This window comes from Rhinolophus sinicus, chromosome 2 (assembly GCF_057876585.1).
Source record: "Rhinolophus sinicus isolate RSI-liver-muscle chromosome 2, RSI-T2T, whole genome shotgun sequence".
Classification (NCBI taxonomy): domain Eukaryota; kingdom Metazoa; phylum Chordata; class Mammalia; order Chiroptera; family Rhinolophidae; genus Rhinolophus; species Rhinolophus sinicus.
In genome coordinates, this window is record NC_142502.1 from 87,100,114 (window position 1) to 87,115,189 (window position 15,076).

General features: G+C 42.7%; 1 protein-coding gene across 5 annotated transcripts in view; it reads left to right on the forward strand.

Moving 5' to 3' along the window:
- The first annotated feature begins 334 nt into the window (after window positions 1–334).
- Window positions 335–15,076, forward strand: part of GCLC (glutamate-cysteine ligase catalytic subunit) — a 45,630-nt gene continuing 30,888 nt past the window's right edge. For 2 of the 5 annotated variants that reach the window (XR_016020304.1, XM_019734673.3), the window contains exon 1: window positions 1,791–2,428. Coding sequence is in view for 3 of the 5 variants with exons in the window: in XM_019734673.3 (XP_019590232.2) it covers window positions 2,279–2,428 (150 nt within the window). In the remaining 2 variants the exon portion in view is untranslated. Of the gene's footprint in view, window positions 873–1,790; window positions 2,429–15,076 lie in introns of those variants that run through there. The other 3 variants (XM_074333090.2, XM_019734675.3, XM_074333091.2) reach the window with 3 other exon arrangements.

Below are 15,076 nucleotides of genomic sequence, written 5' to 3' on the forward strand. Positions count from 1 at the left end.
GCAACAGGAGCAGCAGCCCCGGGGTCAGAAGTGGCTGGCGGAGACTTTGCCCCACGGCAACCCTCCCAGGATTGACCTCTAGCATCAAGCCGCCACAAAGTGCTGAGTCACGGGGAGAGGCTGCCATGTGCCAGGAGGCGGGCCCGGTGCAGTCACGTGGTGGGGGCTGTATCACAACAACGGCGCGGCGTGCAGCGCCCGCGGCTCCGCGCCGCTTCCTCCCGCGACAGACCCGCTCTCGGAGCATGCTCAGCTCAGCTGCTGGGTAGCGCGGCGTCCCCAGCCGCCTGACTCCATGGTCCAGGTTTTCCAGGCGGCCCTGGAGGCGGGGCTTGCGGCCGTCCTGGATGCTGGAAGCCGAGGATGCGATGTCTGAACCAGCTCTGTCAGGGCTTCATTCCAGCCTCGGGTGTCGTGTTTTTTTTTTTTGTGTGTGTTTTTTCCCCGCAGAAGAAATGACCAGGAATCCGCCTTTGGGCAGGGCCTGGAAAGGGCTGATTCAGCAAGATACGAGCGACCTTCTTTTCTCATTAACGATGTATCCTGGGCTGTCTGCTGAAAACCCACTCCCAGCAGTTGAAACCCAGTCCTGGTTGCAATCTACAGAATGAAATCGAGAAGAAGTAAACCTAAAAATGCGAAATATCGTCAAATAGAGGGAAATGACACGTTGAATATGACTTCCGGTGACCTGTGGTGGGTTTTGCCCCGCCTTGTAACAGTACTTGGCAAAGGCACCGTTGGAGGTCCTGGTTTAAATCTGACATAACTGCCAGGTGGTGCCACCACGAAGCACCTGATTTGGGATTGACCGGGGGCTCCTTGGGATGCTGGTTCGGAATTCGGGAACAGGGTAGGAGAGGCACCCTTCTGTGAGTATCAACCGGAATCTGGGGCCGAGTGACAACTTATGCTGTTGACTCTCTTACTACATTCAGCGTCACGTAGAGCTTTGGCTAGACTAGGATTTCGTATTATTGAACCGCCTCTTTCCCCGTTTCCTCATTAAAAACTGACACTCCCAGGAGGCCAGCTTCACGGTGTTGGGAGGGAATGCAGCAGGTGTAGGTAGAAAGTGTGTGTGCTTTGCAAAGTGTAAATGGCTACACCTGCGCTGCTTTCAGTGGCATTCGAGCCACATGAGTAATCTTAAAGTTTCCATTAGCCAGCTTTGAAAACTAAAAAGAAACAGGTGACTTAACTAATATATTCTGTCTTAACATATCCAAATTACTGTTATAGCAACATGTAATCAATGTAAAAATTAACGAGATATTTACATTCTTTTATTGTACTAAGTCTTTCAATCGATAGAATTCGTATCATTTTATACAGGTTATGGAAATAACGCCCAAGGAAGTTCTCAGGCGGTAGAGGGTGGAGACTAGAATTGAACGTGTTTCATCTGATTCCCAAGTTAATATTTTTCTTCTCATACCCTGCTCTTCTCCCTCTGCTCTTGTAAGTGTGAGGCCCCTATCACCTAAACAATAATCTGGTGGGTTCTTCATTAATTCAAATAATCATCTTCTTCCCCCACCCAGAGTTTATCTCTTTGGATTGGAGAAAACAAATTTTTGCAGATCGCGTTTGGTTAAAGCGAGGCCGACTCACTCCCGGCCCCCCGCGAGCGCCTTCCCTTTGACTCCGCCCTAACCACGCCTGCGCACGCCTCTTTGGCAACCCCCTTTTGCCTCTTCCGGCGCTCAGCCACGCCTCCTCTCCTGCACCGCCTCCTTTCCCCGCCCCCCGCCCGTAGTTTATAAAACCCGGAGCGAAGGATTGCGCACGGGAACGGCGAGCGAGCGGATAGGAAGACTGGGCATGCTCCGTGGCGGCGCAGGTTTTGGTCACAAGTAGGAAGAAGCTAGTGCACGACACCGGCAAAGAGAAGCGGGAGACGCTGCCGCACCACGCCTGTGGGGTCCGTCGCCGCTGCCTCAGAGCAAGAGCGGGGCGGGAGCGGGAGCAGGCGAGGGGCGAGGCTGCCGGGCCGAGAGTTGCCCAGCCTGCCCTCTGGTCCTCTGCTGCTGAGCCCGCGCGTTTCGCCGGACTCCTGGGTCGGTCACCTGGGCAGCAAGGACCCCTCGCCGCGGAGCCGGAGCGGACCGGACCCCCCCAACCCCGCTCTCCATCGGCTGCGGCCCGAGGGCGCCCCCCAGGGGCGGAGCAGCTGCCGTCACCGCCGCCTTCCGCTGGCAGCCGAGTGTCCCGCTCGCGTCCCGCGCCCGGAGCGAGCCGCCGCGTCAGCCCTTAGGAGAAAGAGGAGGGGGCGGCCATGGGGCTGCTGTCCCAAGGCTCGCCGCTGAGCTGGGAGGAGACCAAGCGCCACGCCGACCACGTGCGGCGGCACGGGATCCTCCAGTTTCTGCACATCTACCATGCGGTCAAGGACCGGCAGAAGGATGTGCTCAAGTGGGGTGATGAGGTGAGTGCCGGCGGCCCCGGCTCCTCTGGACGCCTGTCAGGCCACCCTGCGCCGCCTTTGTTCCGCAAGGCCTTACCTTGCACCACGGCCCCAAGGCCCCATGGTGGTCCGCGTCCTGCACTGCGTCCAGAGGGTCCCCGGGCGTCTCCCTGCCCCGGCGCGCTGTCCGTGCCCTTGCGGGAGGGCGTCCAGGGCTGTCTGGGACGTGGAGCCCTGCTCTGAGCCTTCTGCCAGATCTCTCCCATTCATTCATTTGGGTTTCCCCCTCATTCAGCAAATGTGGATTGGACACTGGGAGGGCGCACGCATGAAAAAGTGTGACATTTGGTGCTTTGGGGAGTTTACAGTCTTCTGTACTTACCTGCCGGCCGCCTTTCGCGGTCCACCGTCCCGTCTCAAAATGCGCTTTCGCGATCACTATGAAAGTTGTCCTAGGAACGCCCGTTGCTATTGGGAACCAGGTCCTCAGGATGTTCGCTTCTGCCCCCCACCCCCACCTCATCCAGTTATCCTTTAAACCTCCAATTTCTCCTCATCACCTCCCCACCCCCACCCCCCACCCACACTTAATAAGTATAAATTGAAACACATGAGGGCTCAGTTTTCCTAAAGGGGAGAAACCTTCCTGGTGCTGTTTAATTCTAAATGAGAACTCTTAGCGCTTCAAAATTAGGATATGTTAGTGCCTTGCCATGGCCTAGATCTGGCATCTAAAGTACAAATCAGTGCTTCAACATGTGTTCTTCCTGGAGGTGAAATGTCTCTGGATTCTCAATATGTTGAGCAATTGTTTATTGTAATGATCTGGAAAGCATTGCTCCTGTTAGATTGAGTTTTTTATACCAGACCTTTGTGTGCCCTCTTTGCATTTTAAAAAATCACATGTGTATACAATTCAGATAATTAAATGACTTCTTGAAAAGTCCATATATTTTCGTGTTTTTACCATTTGCCTTCTCTGGCTTCGCAGGTGTAAATAATTTATCCTCTAGTCAGTGTTATCTAAGCGTGAAGGTGCTGCTTTGCCAATATAGAATCTCCCTGCAAAAAGTTAGTTTTTTCTACTTCTAAGGTTGGGAGATAATTCTACCTCTTGCAGTTGAAGGAATTATGTTGTTTTAAGTTAGAAAAGTATAATGACTAGTAATTCACGTTTCTGTAAGTAGTTTCACATACTTCTTCGGACAGAAATACAGTGTATATACTTGGTGATCACTCTTCAATTTTAGTCCAAAGTTCATTGTTTCTTTACAGCATCTGATTTGTATATTTGTGTATTGTGTGGTTTTTATGATCTCAATCCCCCTAGATGTTTTTAAAAATACAATGAAGAATATTGATTCCTTATACTTAATAAGACTATCACGTCAAACTTTTGAGTTATTTATTTGAGGGGGTGTGTATTGTGTTATGTGTAAATTATTTCTTACCATGGTGGTAGTTAAAGGAGCTTGAAAGCCAGAATCTCAGATTTATCAGGGAAGGCTTCCTTGAGGAGATGAGCCTTTGAAAAAGAGCAGGAAAGAAGTTAACTACTCCAGTGTTAGCTCTAATCCTTGTACATACCGTGTTTCCCCGAAAATAAGACCTAACTGGAAAATCAGCCCTAGCATGATTTTTCAGGATGACATCCCCTGAACAAAAGCCCTAATGCGTCTATAAGACCCAGTCTTATTTTCAGAGAAACATGGTAGTAGGAATTAACTATCACATCTACTGAATAGAAATCTTCAGGCAGGAGTAGACCATGAGCAAGCTTGTTTTGTTTGTATGCAAAAGCCTTGGTCAATAACTGAGAAACAGTCTGGGCAGATAAGAGTAGAGAAGGGTGTGGGGGGTGGTGTGGCCCCAGAGATGAAGGATGACCTTGGCAGACTGAAAGTGGTGTTTGGGGTGCGATATGTGGGACAGTGTTCGGGTGATACCAAAATACTGCTCTTTGTGGGAAATTTTGCGGTTGCACTTACAGGACCATAGACTTGGATTAAAAAAAGAGAAAAAATGTGCCTTAAAGCCATGGTCATAGATAGGGTTGGAAGAAAAGCCTGCCACTTTTCAAATGCTCAGCCCTGGTTACTCGGACAGTATATCTCACTGATAGTACTTAGCAAAAAGAACCCTGGATCTGGAGTTCCACTTGGGTCGTATTCCGAGGCCTGCCAAACTGCCTGTGTGACTCTGAGCCTCACCTTCCCCAATTGGCAAGTGAGAGGGCTGGACACACTTTCCCTTCCAGCTTTTACAATTTGAGTAAGTATAGTTTGAATAAAACTTTCTTAATGTATATCCTTCACACCAGAATGTTAGTCATTGAAATTCACCTGAAGATAATCTTTAGACTGCTGAGTAAAGAGCGCTTTTTCACCAATTGCCACAGTAAAAAATGGGTTGTATAATACAGGTGTGTGTATGCTGGCTTTTTGGAACTCAAAAAGTGAGAACTTTATAAATAGGTAGATTCCCAGATCAGCTTAGTGATGCCTGTTTCACCTTTAGTGTGACAGGTCCCAACTCTAGCCACCATGTTTTATGCTGTTTGTTATCTGTGGGAAAAAGAATTTCTAACTCTTAGGTGCCAGGAAGTATTAGGTTCGCTTTGCCACAGGATGGGGGATCAGGGGGAAATGTAAGAGGGATATTGAGGGGTGCTGTATTGCCTGCTAGGCAGTGTATATGTGCAAAAAAGTAAGCACTTCTCTCTCCACAGCTCACACGCAGCTTTTCCGGTATAGATTTTGTTTATAACTTGGAGTGTGCACATTAAAAGACAAACCTAGGAAATCTATGCTGCAAATGTGGCAATAAATAAGATTTGATTTTTTTCCTAATAATAATCACTCTAGTGTTAGCTACCTGGCAGGCCTTTTGAGCTACTTAGTGGCAGAGGCATTATCAGAATTGAAATCTGTCTGACACCAGGTCCATTTCTTAAACACATTATACCAGGTTTTGGATTATTTACAATGTATGAGATTTCATCAAATCTCCATTTACAGAGTTCAAACTCTACAGGTTGTAGAGGTGCCAGAACACAACATTTAAAAGCAAACATAATTTTTTTAGTTTATTTTTTTTAACCCAGTGTAATGTGGTTCTCAAAGGCAAGAAGTTAGCAGAAAAGTCCATGTGAACTTTGAGAGGAAATATATATGTCTTTAATATTTAAGTGTGTTCTTATACATAAAACCAACAAAACTGAGGTGGAATTTAAGGGCTGGTGTATCACCCATTGATTTGGAATTAAACATTTGCCTGGGTAGGTTAAGAGCGCTTATGTGACTATTTAGAAAATGCGTAAGTTGTTAATGATTAAGACCATGATCCTATAACAAAAAATAACATAATCCTGAGCTATAAATCTAGAATGGACAAAAGTGTAGTCATTTTAGTTTAACTGAAGGTTTTATGTAGCTTTGGACCCAATTGCTTAATCTCTCTTAACCTCATTTTTGTCATCTATAAAATGGGGACAATAATACCTTCCTTACAGGGTTACTAAGATTAAATGAGAAAATGTTGATGAAATAGTTGGCAAGTGAATGCCTAGCCTTTTAAGTAAAGACATAAAGCGTAAAATGTTTTCTTGAAAAGTTTTTACTATCCATTATATCTCTTTTAAATAGCATGGCCATTGGGAAATGAGGCATTCCATGTATGTGGGCTGTTGTTTTTTAACCAATTAACTGAAATTTGCCTGTTTAGATATAATTATATTCTATTAGCTTAGTAATTTTTGATGGTATTTTGGTATTTTTAAATTGCATTTCAAAATCTAAAAATTTTTTAATGCATAATTTGACATAGACTTATTAGAATAAGATATTGAGCACAAATGAATTACTTGATAGTCGTTATGAGTCATGAAGATCTGGGTTTCTTACATAGGTCATTGTGTATTCTGTGGCACTTAAAACAAAGTTGTTGCATCTTTCTCAGCTGTCACTGTTGACATTAGTTTAAAAGCATTTATTGTGTCTAAATCATAGTGGTGAAATCAAGGCAAAAAGTGAATTTTTTTTTTTCTTTCAAAATTACCTTTTTTACTAAGAGGTTCATTTTTGAAGGTTAAAAAACCAGATAACTGACCCTATGTTTATATTAGGAATTGAGGCTGAGAATTCCAGCTTGGCTTAAATATGTGCTTGACTGCTAGTTCTGGGGTAAATCTGTTTTGTTGTTGTTTTCCTGTTCATTTTGTATTATGTGGTGTGGGCTTTTTAAACCAATTTCATTGAATTACAATTTACATACAATAATATGCACCCGTTTTAAATGTACAATTCGGTGACTTTTAACAAGTGTATATAACCGGATATCTGCCACCAGCTGAAATGAAAAATATCAAACATTTGTATGTATAATACTTCCATCACCCTCCAGAAGTTCCCGTGTTCCCTTTGCAGAGACATTCACGTGTGTGTATGTGTGAAAGGGAAACACAGCAATTCAGATGATTCTGAGAAGCTTACCCTATAAAGAATGTGGCCATTGATTAGATGAAGAGAGGTAAGGCATTCTAGGCAAAAGAACAATGTATTAAGTTGGTGGAGCAATAATTGCGGTTTTTGCAATTTTTTTTTAACCTTTTAAACTGCAATTACTTTTGCACCACCCTAATAATAAAGGCAGGAAGGTGATAAATAGCATCGGTATGTGAGGGTTATGTGCCCTTACGTGTTGTTCAAGGGGAGTGCATACTGGGTCTGACCAGTTTGAGGAGGTCTCTGTATCATTCTGGGTAAGTAGAGGTTTTGCTGCACTTTAAAGGCCTGAGGAAAATAGAATGGAAGAGAAAGGCTCATTACTTCTGTACACCAGGCTCCAATAGACAAATGTTTCTGGACTTCTGAACCAGCCAGTTACTATGATCTCACCATATCACTTCTATTAATACCGCTTGTAGTAATGTCTGCAAGTGGTGTTGGCAACTTTTAGCAGTACTAGCAAATGCTAGTATTCTGTGTGTGGCTTCATTTTGAAGTAAAAAATCTAGGTGAAGTTCATTAAGACCCCAGGTCTTGAGAAAAGATGTCAGAATATTAATTGAACTTTAACATCAGATTTTGTGTTTCTGAACATTGTTAGGTACTCGAGTCATCTGAACATATGTTTAAACTTAGAAAACTATACCTGGGGCACCACAGGTGTTGCTGGTATTATTGGATGAATGACCCATATACTAATGAGCTTGCTAATTAATATTCTCCATTTATATGTTCATGATTTAACCAAATTGGGTTTTTAAAAACATTTTAACAGCTTTATTTAGATGTAATTGACATACAATAAACTGCATATTTAAAATATGTGCATATTTAAAATAAGAACTCTTTTATACGTATATGTTTGTAAAACCATCACCACAATCCAAATAACGAACATATTCATCATCTCCAAAAATATCCTCATGCCCCTTTGCAATTTTCCCTCTTCTCTTCGCCACCCTTCCCAGGCAACCACTGATCAACTTTTTTTTCACTGTAGCTTAGTTCGAATTTCCTAGAGTTTTATATCTAGGAAATCACACAGCATGTACTTTTTTGGTCTGGCTTTTAAACTCTGCATATATGTTTTTGAGATTCATTCATGTTGTTGCATGCGTCAGTAGTAGTTCATTCCTTTTAATTGCTGAGTTGTGTTCATTGTATGGATATACTATAATTTGTTTATTCATTATTGTTTCCAAGTTTTAACTATTACAAACAAAACTTCAATGAACATTAACATACAAGTCTTTATAAGGACTTATGCTTTCAATCTTGATTATTATCTAGGAGTGATGTGTTTTAACTTTTAAAGGAAACTAGCAAACTTTTCCAAAGTGGTTGTACCACCTTTTATATTTCCATCGGCAGTGTTCCAGTTCGTACACATTCTTGCCAACACTTGGTATAGACAGTCTTTAATTTTAGCCATTCTAATAGGTGTGTGGTAGTATTTCATTATATTTTTTTTATTGTATCTCCATAAAGACCAGTGATGTTAAGTATCTTTTCATGTGCTTATTTGCCATTTCTATTTTTTTTGTAAGGTGTGTTAAAATCATTTGTCTATTTGAGTTGTTTTCTTATTACTGAGTTTTGAGAGTTTTTAAAATATTCTGGATGTAAGTCTTACCAGATATGTGCTTTGTACATAGGTTCTTCCCATCTATTTTCATTCCTTTTAACTATATCTTTTGAAGAACAGAAATTGTTCATTTTGATGAAGCCCAGTTTGTCTATTTGTTCTTTTATGGATCATGTTTTTGGGGCGGTATTTAAGAAATCTTTCTTTAATCCCAGGTCACAAAGGTTTTCTTCTGTGTTTTCTTCTAGATGTTTTATAATCATAGGTTTTACATTTAGGTCTATGATTCATTTTGAGTTAATTTTATACAGGGTGCAAGGTATGAATTTTTGGTTTTGGTTGATTTTTGCGTATTACCCCAGGACCATTTGTTGAAAAGACTTTTTTCTCTGCTATCAAAGGCCCTTGCACCTTTGTCTAATATCAGTTGTCAATGTATGTGTGGTTTTATTTCTGGACTCTTTGTACTGTTCCATTGATCTATTTGTTTATCTATAAGCCAATACCACACTCTTTTTTATTACTATAGCTTTATAATAAATCCTGGGATCAGGTAGTGTCAGCTGTACGACTTTGTTCTTTTTGAACTTGTTTTGACTCTTCTAGGTCCTTTGAATTTGCACCTGAATTTTAGAACTAGCTTGGCAATTTCTACCAAAAACCAAACAAACCCTAATGGAATTTGAACTGGGATAGCATTGAATCTGTAGGTCAATTTGGGGAGAATTGACATGTTAACAATAATGAGTCTTCCAACCCATGAACAAATACATCTGTCCATTATTTTTGGTTTCTTAAATTTATCAGAGTGTTTGATATTTTTTGATTCTATTGTAATTGGTATTATTTTTAAGTTTTAATTTCTGATTGTTCATTGCTAATATATTGAAATAAAATTGTTTTTTATATATTCTGTATCCTGCAGCCTTACCAAACTCACTTTGAACGTGTGGAATACATTCTAATAACTTTTTTAATGTCTTTCTTTGTCTGCCAATTTTATCATCTTTGTCATTTAAGGTCAGGCCTAATTTATTTCTCTCTTCATTTTGAATATGTTTTCCTGCTTCTTTGCATGTCTGGTAATCTTCGTTGGATGCCAGACATGAATTTTACCTTTTTGGATACTCGGTATTTGTATATTCCTAAAAGTATCCTTAAGCTTTGTTCTGGAATGTAACGATTTGGCGGTAGTTTGTTTGATCCTTTCAGGTCTTGCTTTTACAATTTATTAGGCAGATCTGGAGAAGTCTCAGTTTAGGGCTAATTATTTCCTTCTACTGAAACAAGACCTTCACAAGTACTTTCTTCAGTGGCCTTAAAGTAGGAGTTATTCCATTCTGGCTTGTGGGAACACACCCTGTCCCAGCTATGAGTACTTGCCTCACACGCATGGATTGATGGACTACTGAATCCTTAACGGGGTCCCTCTGCAGATCTCCAGGGTTTTCTATGCAGCTCGCTTCTCTTTTGTACTGGTCCTGTGAACGCTAATTGACTTGGTTTCCTCAGACTCCATCTCTTCAATTCCTGGAGTCCTCTGGGCTCTGCTTCACCTCCCTGCCCATTATCTAGAGCCTCTCTGGGCTAAGTTGGGGCAACTGTAGGGCTCACTTAATCCCCCCCGCCCCCCATATCTCAGGGATCTCTGCCTTTTTATCTGATGTCCAGTGTCTTGGAAAAAAACCTATTCCTTTTATATTTTCTCTCTATCTTTCTCTGGTTGTTTCAAGTTTGGAGGGTAAAATCGATTGCTGTTACTCCATCTTGATCAGAAGTGGAAGTCTTTCCCATTGTTTCTCTTCTTTCAGCTCTACTGTCCTTTGTCTGTAAAGGCTGGCTACCCTCGTGGTTGTATCTCCAACAACCAAGATTGAGCCAGGTTTTTAAAGGATTTTCTTTTCTGTTGTGCTATAATGTGCAACACTTGGTATCACTGTTATCATCCTTTGACCAAGTATTTGGTAAAAACACAATTATTTTTAAAGCTTGCACCCATTTTCTGAATGGACTTTAATTTGAAGATAGGAGTCCAAGCTTCGAGTATTCCCCCAATTGGCTGTGTGATCTGAAGTATGGAACGTAAATTTTTTGGACCACAATTTCCTCATCTGTAAGACAAATAGGATTTTTTTTATCATTTGGTTTTGAATCGCATGCTTTTATATAGATACATATATTTATATTTATAATTGTATCCTTTAACAATTTTCAGAATGCTTCGAACTTCGTACAACTTATGAAAATCAGCACGTGCATATAGAAATGGTAGAGTCCATTTCCTTGTCCTGTCACCTTTTGGGTTTTAGCATTTTACTAAGATAACATATTTTACTGACTACTGAAAAACTGATCTAATTTAAAAGCCATAGATACTAGGTTTCCAGAAATTTTTTCTTTTACTTCCTCAGTAAACCTGGTGAGCCTCATAACTTTTTTTTATAAAATGCAGGTTGGTATTGCAAAATGTTTCCCTCAGAAAAGCTGAGAGTTAATCTTTACTTACGTGTGGCAAAATACTCTGAAGGCTTTATTTCCATGATGGATGACTTGTGAATTAAGAAGTGTTGACTGAGTATCTCCTGTGTAGCGAGGACTTCCAGTGCTGGGCCCTGGGGTTCAAGAGAGAAACCAAGAAAAGTGAGAAGCTCTCTGTCCTTGAAGAACCCCAGTGGTTGGTGGGGTGGCTTTGCTCTGTACCTAGAGATCCTGGGAGTCTTAGAGATGGGGGGACCTTGTGGTAGGATCTAAAAGGGAGACGGAGAAAGCAAGGGAAGGGCGTGTGCGAATGTGAAAGTATGAAGATGCGTGAAGGTGAGGGAGCACTGCGGGCAGGGCGACCAAAGCAGGGAATAGGGACCGACTGGAGGTTGAGGCTGGAAAGGTGGGTTGGGTTCAGGCTGTTGAAGTTCCTTTGTAATAGCCCCTGAAGGGACACGTGATCTTCTAAGTCGAGGACTGGTACAAGGAGGTTTTTCCTAGGTAGATCCCTTTGGTAGCAGTAGGAAAAATGGGTTGGGAGGGGTCACTAGGGACATGGAGCCCATACGACAGAGGACATTTCTACAGAGGAGAGAGAAGAGTGTCCAGCCCGAGGCCCTAGAAATAGAGTTGTGTATATTACAGAGGGCCTTTGGAGGAGTCTGAGGGCCTGGCGCCCGAATGGCGGTGCCTCTCCCCCAGGTTCCTAGCTTAGATGACCAAGTGAGTAAGAATCCCTGTGGGGACAGTTGCTCGGGGAGCTGGTTTGGGTATTCTGGTTTGGAACCCCTTAATGTAAGGAGCCCAGTGCTCATCCAGTAGAAACCAGGTAGACAGTGGGAGACGGAGCTGGAGCAACACCTGAGCCGGCTGTGTGTGTGCCTGGGCAGCCCAGGCCTGAAAATGGTAAAGCCAGGGTAGAGAGCACATAACCCAGAGAGGAAACGTGGGCGGGGCCTGATATTCACCACTTAAGTCACAGGGGTTTAGTGGGGGATTCTGAGAAGGACCCCTGGGGGAGAAGGCTGGCAGGCTGTGGAGAGGTATGGCAGGATGGAATCTGAAATGAAGCCATTGGATCTGCTGGCTAGGCAGGAACTGGAGGCTTTGGCAACAACCTGCTTCAAACATATTAAGAACTTGGGAAAAGAGCAAAAATTGGTTTCTGGCCAAAATAAATGGCACAAAGCCCGTGCATGTTTTCACAGTTTGTAGAGTCCTTGAAATCTTGATTATAGTTTTCAGAAAGAAACAAAATTGAACTGAGAAAGCATGTGAGTTCGGGTTACTCCGGCACTGTCTTCGTGGCTCTATGTTATCTCTATCGTATATTGAAACTGATTGTAATGGATTGAGCATGCTATGGATGACGGATGACCCTGAATCTCCACTCAAAGGCTGGGTTTCTCAGACATTAAGAATATTAGTAAACATGAATAAGCCTCAGACCTCCAGCCAAAAGAGCTCATTTTGGATACATCTTTAAATGTACCTGGAAAACTTGGTTATCTAGAGTGCTGTATCCTTGGAGAGCTCATACGGCGAAAGTTCTACTCTGTTGATCACTCTGGTGAGCTTTCTGTGTTTTTAGATTTTCGTGTCTGTTGGTCAGGATTTGGTAGTTAAACTTATTTCTACAACAAGATTACAAAAGAACCCCAAAACCAGATGTCCCTGATTACATAAGTATTCACACAGACCCACTGTCTTCTTTGTCTCCCTTCCCCCAGCTCCTCTTTCAGTCCTATGAATTCAGTTGACTACTTTCTTTTTGAACTGGATGCTGACTTAGCCCTAAAACAAAACCCTCAGGCATGTGACTCCATGAGCCTTTACCTGGAGGTTAGTAAGACTCGGCTTGCTTTTGGATCACCCGTAGGGGTCATGGGCTGGGGTGCACAGAGCTTCACACATTTTAATGCTCTGGAGAGAGAGTCAAGATCTTGAAGTAACTGTGAAAGCTGGCTGGCACTTCTATTTTAAAGAGTTAGGGATTGTAGCAGTTGACCTTAAACCCTGGAAAGATTACTTTTTTTTTTTTTAAATCTACTTTGTAAAGTATATATTCTGAACTGTAAGCTTCAGATGAACGTAAAGAGGTTACTTGGGGGTGCTTCCTTATTTCCTTCTAAATACGCTTGTAAGGTATGTTGTTATCCATACACTTTCAACAGTCCTGCCTCTGCTAAGCAAGCTAGTCCTCTGCAGGCCCCGGGGCCACCTTGGCCATGTTAAGTTCTATCTAGGGGTCATCATCTGCTGACTCTTACTCAAGAGGTGAGAACTAGGAAGTAAACAGAAGTCCTCTAAGTACAAAGTTCATGACTCCTGCCAGTGTGTCTCAAGCCCTCACCCAGAGATCAAAGCTTTGGGTAACAAGAAAATGCATTTGAATAAAATTAACATTCCTGGCAATGCAAAGTAATGTATTTCAGAGTGAAATAAAAATTGGTGGTTAAATGCTAAGAGGAGTTCTGGCAGAGTTTAATCACAGAAATAGTAGTTTAGAGCTGGAAGGGACATTTGTTTCCCCTTATTTTCTAGATGATGAAACTAAGGCCCAGAGATAAAACACATTCCAAATGTCTCCAATCGTAGTGTTTGTGAGAAGAGGGGGAAAATTAAGACTGCTCTGGGCAGGGTAACCATCTTGCACAAGTCTAGGAGGCACTACGTGTGGTTGGTGCCCCTTGGGGGTAAGGACGAGAAGGGGATCACAGTGTTGGGGTGGGGGGTGGTCAGCAAAGGTTTCTCTGAAGAAGCGGCACTGGACTTAAGACCCACAGGAGCCAGCTATTTGAAGGGCTGAGGTGAAATCTTTCCAAGCCGAGAAAATAGAAGTATATCAAGGCCCTGATGTGGTTGTTGGAGAAACAGAAAGGCGGCCAGTGTAGCTGCAGCGAGGTGGTGGGGGGGAGGGCAGGGAGGGATGGAAATGAAGGTGACGGAGGCCGGAGGTAGGCTTAATGCTCTTGGTGAGGGGGCTGGGAGTTTGTGCTGAGTGGGCCATTTGAAAGTTTTATGGAGCGGAATGACTTGACGTGCTTAGTGAAGGAACCCATGTCTGCCTAAGGCAGAGTGAGGCAGTATTGTACACTAGTAGCTTTCACCTTTGAGATCAATTAGTACCTGAAACAAATGCTGTTTGAAACAGTATTTTGGTGAAATAGTACTTCCTGCTCCTAAGTGACATATTCTGATATTCTACTCTATTTCAGAATTTTTTGTAATGTTGATTACAACCCACCATGGCCCACTAAGGAGTTATAACAAGCATTTGAAAAATGCTTATACTGTTCTGCCTCAATAAGTGTATCCCTGCCCTAGAGCTAGAAAAGAATCCCTAACATTTGAGTGATACTGTGTACTTACTACTGTTTTAGGCGCTTTACGTGCATTATTTTATGTAATCCTCCCCAGTGGCCCTGTGAGGCAGGTATTATCCCCATTTTACAAAAGAAAAAGCTTAAATACAGAGAAGTTATTAAGATTCAAACGGATTGGACTCCAAAGCCTGCACCCCTGGCTGCTCTCCTACATAGCACCTCCCAAATGAACAGGAGGAAAAGAACTCTGTGATAGTTTTTGTAGGCTCCAACCCGAGATGAGATTTAAGGTGAAAAGGAAAAAAATGAATAGAGGACGGAATGGTGGGAACAAAGTCTTAGAGCCACAAACGCAGGCTTAAGTATTTTTCACTACCACATGGTCAGTGATTCCCTTCTAGTGAAATGCCAGCATTTAAAAAAAACCAAAAACTGTAATGTTGAATGTACTTGGTAAATTTCTTGGTCCCCTGGGCAAATGCTAACAGGTTTAGTAATGGCCTACAGCCTTCCCAGAGCCCTGTGAAAAGGCAGAGTCTGTGGTGAGCCCTTTATATGAAAATCAGACTGACCTCACTTGATAGTTCTGCAGCCTGTGCCAGCCCCAGCCAGCACAGTAGGTGGTGGGCTGGAATCAGAGTCGGGAGCTTTGACTTACCTCTTGAGATTTTGCTCTTTTAACATGAATTTTAAATATGGCAGGGAAGGAGTTTGTATTCACAAGAGTCTCTATCTTCCGAGTCCCATCTGACGCAGGTCTGTGGGGTAGGAT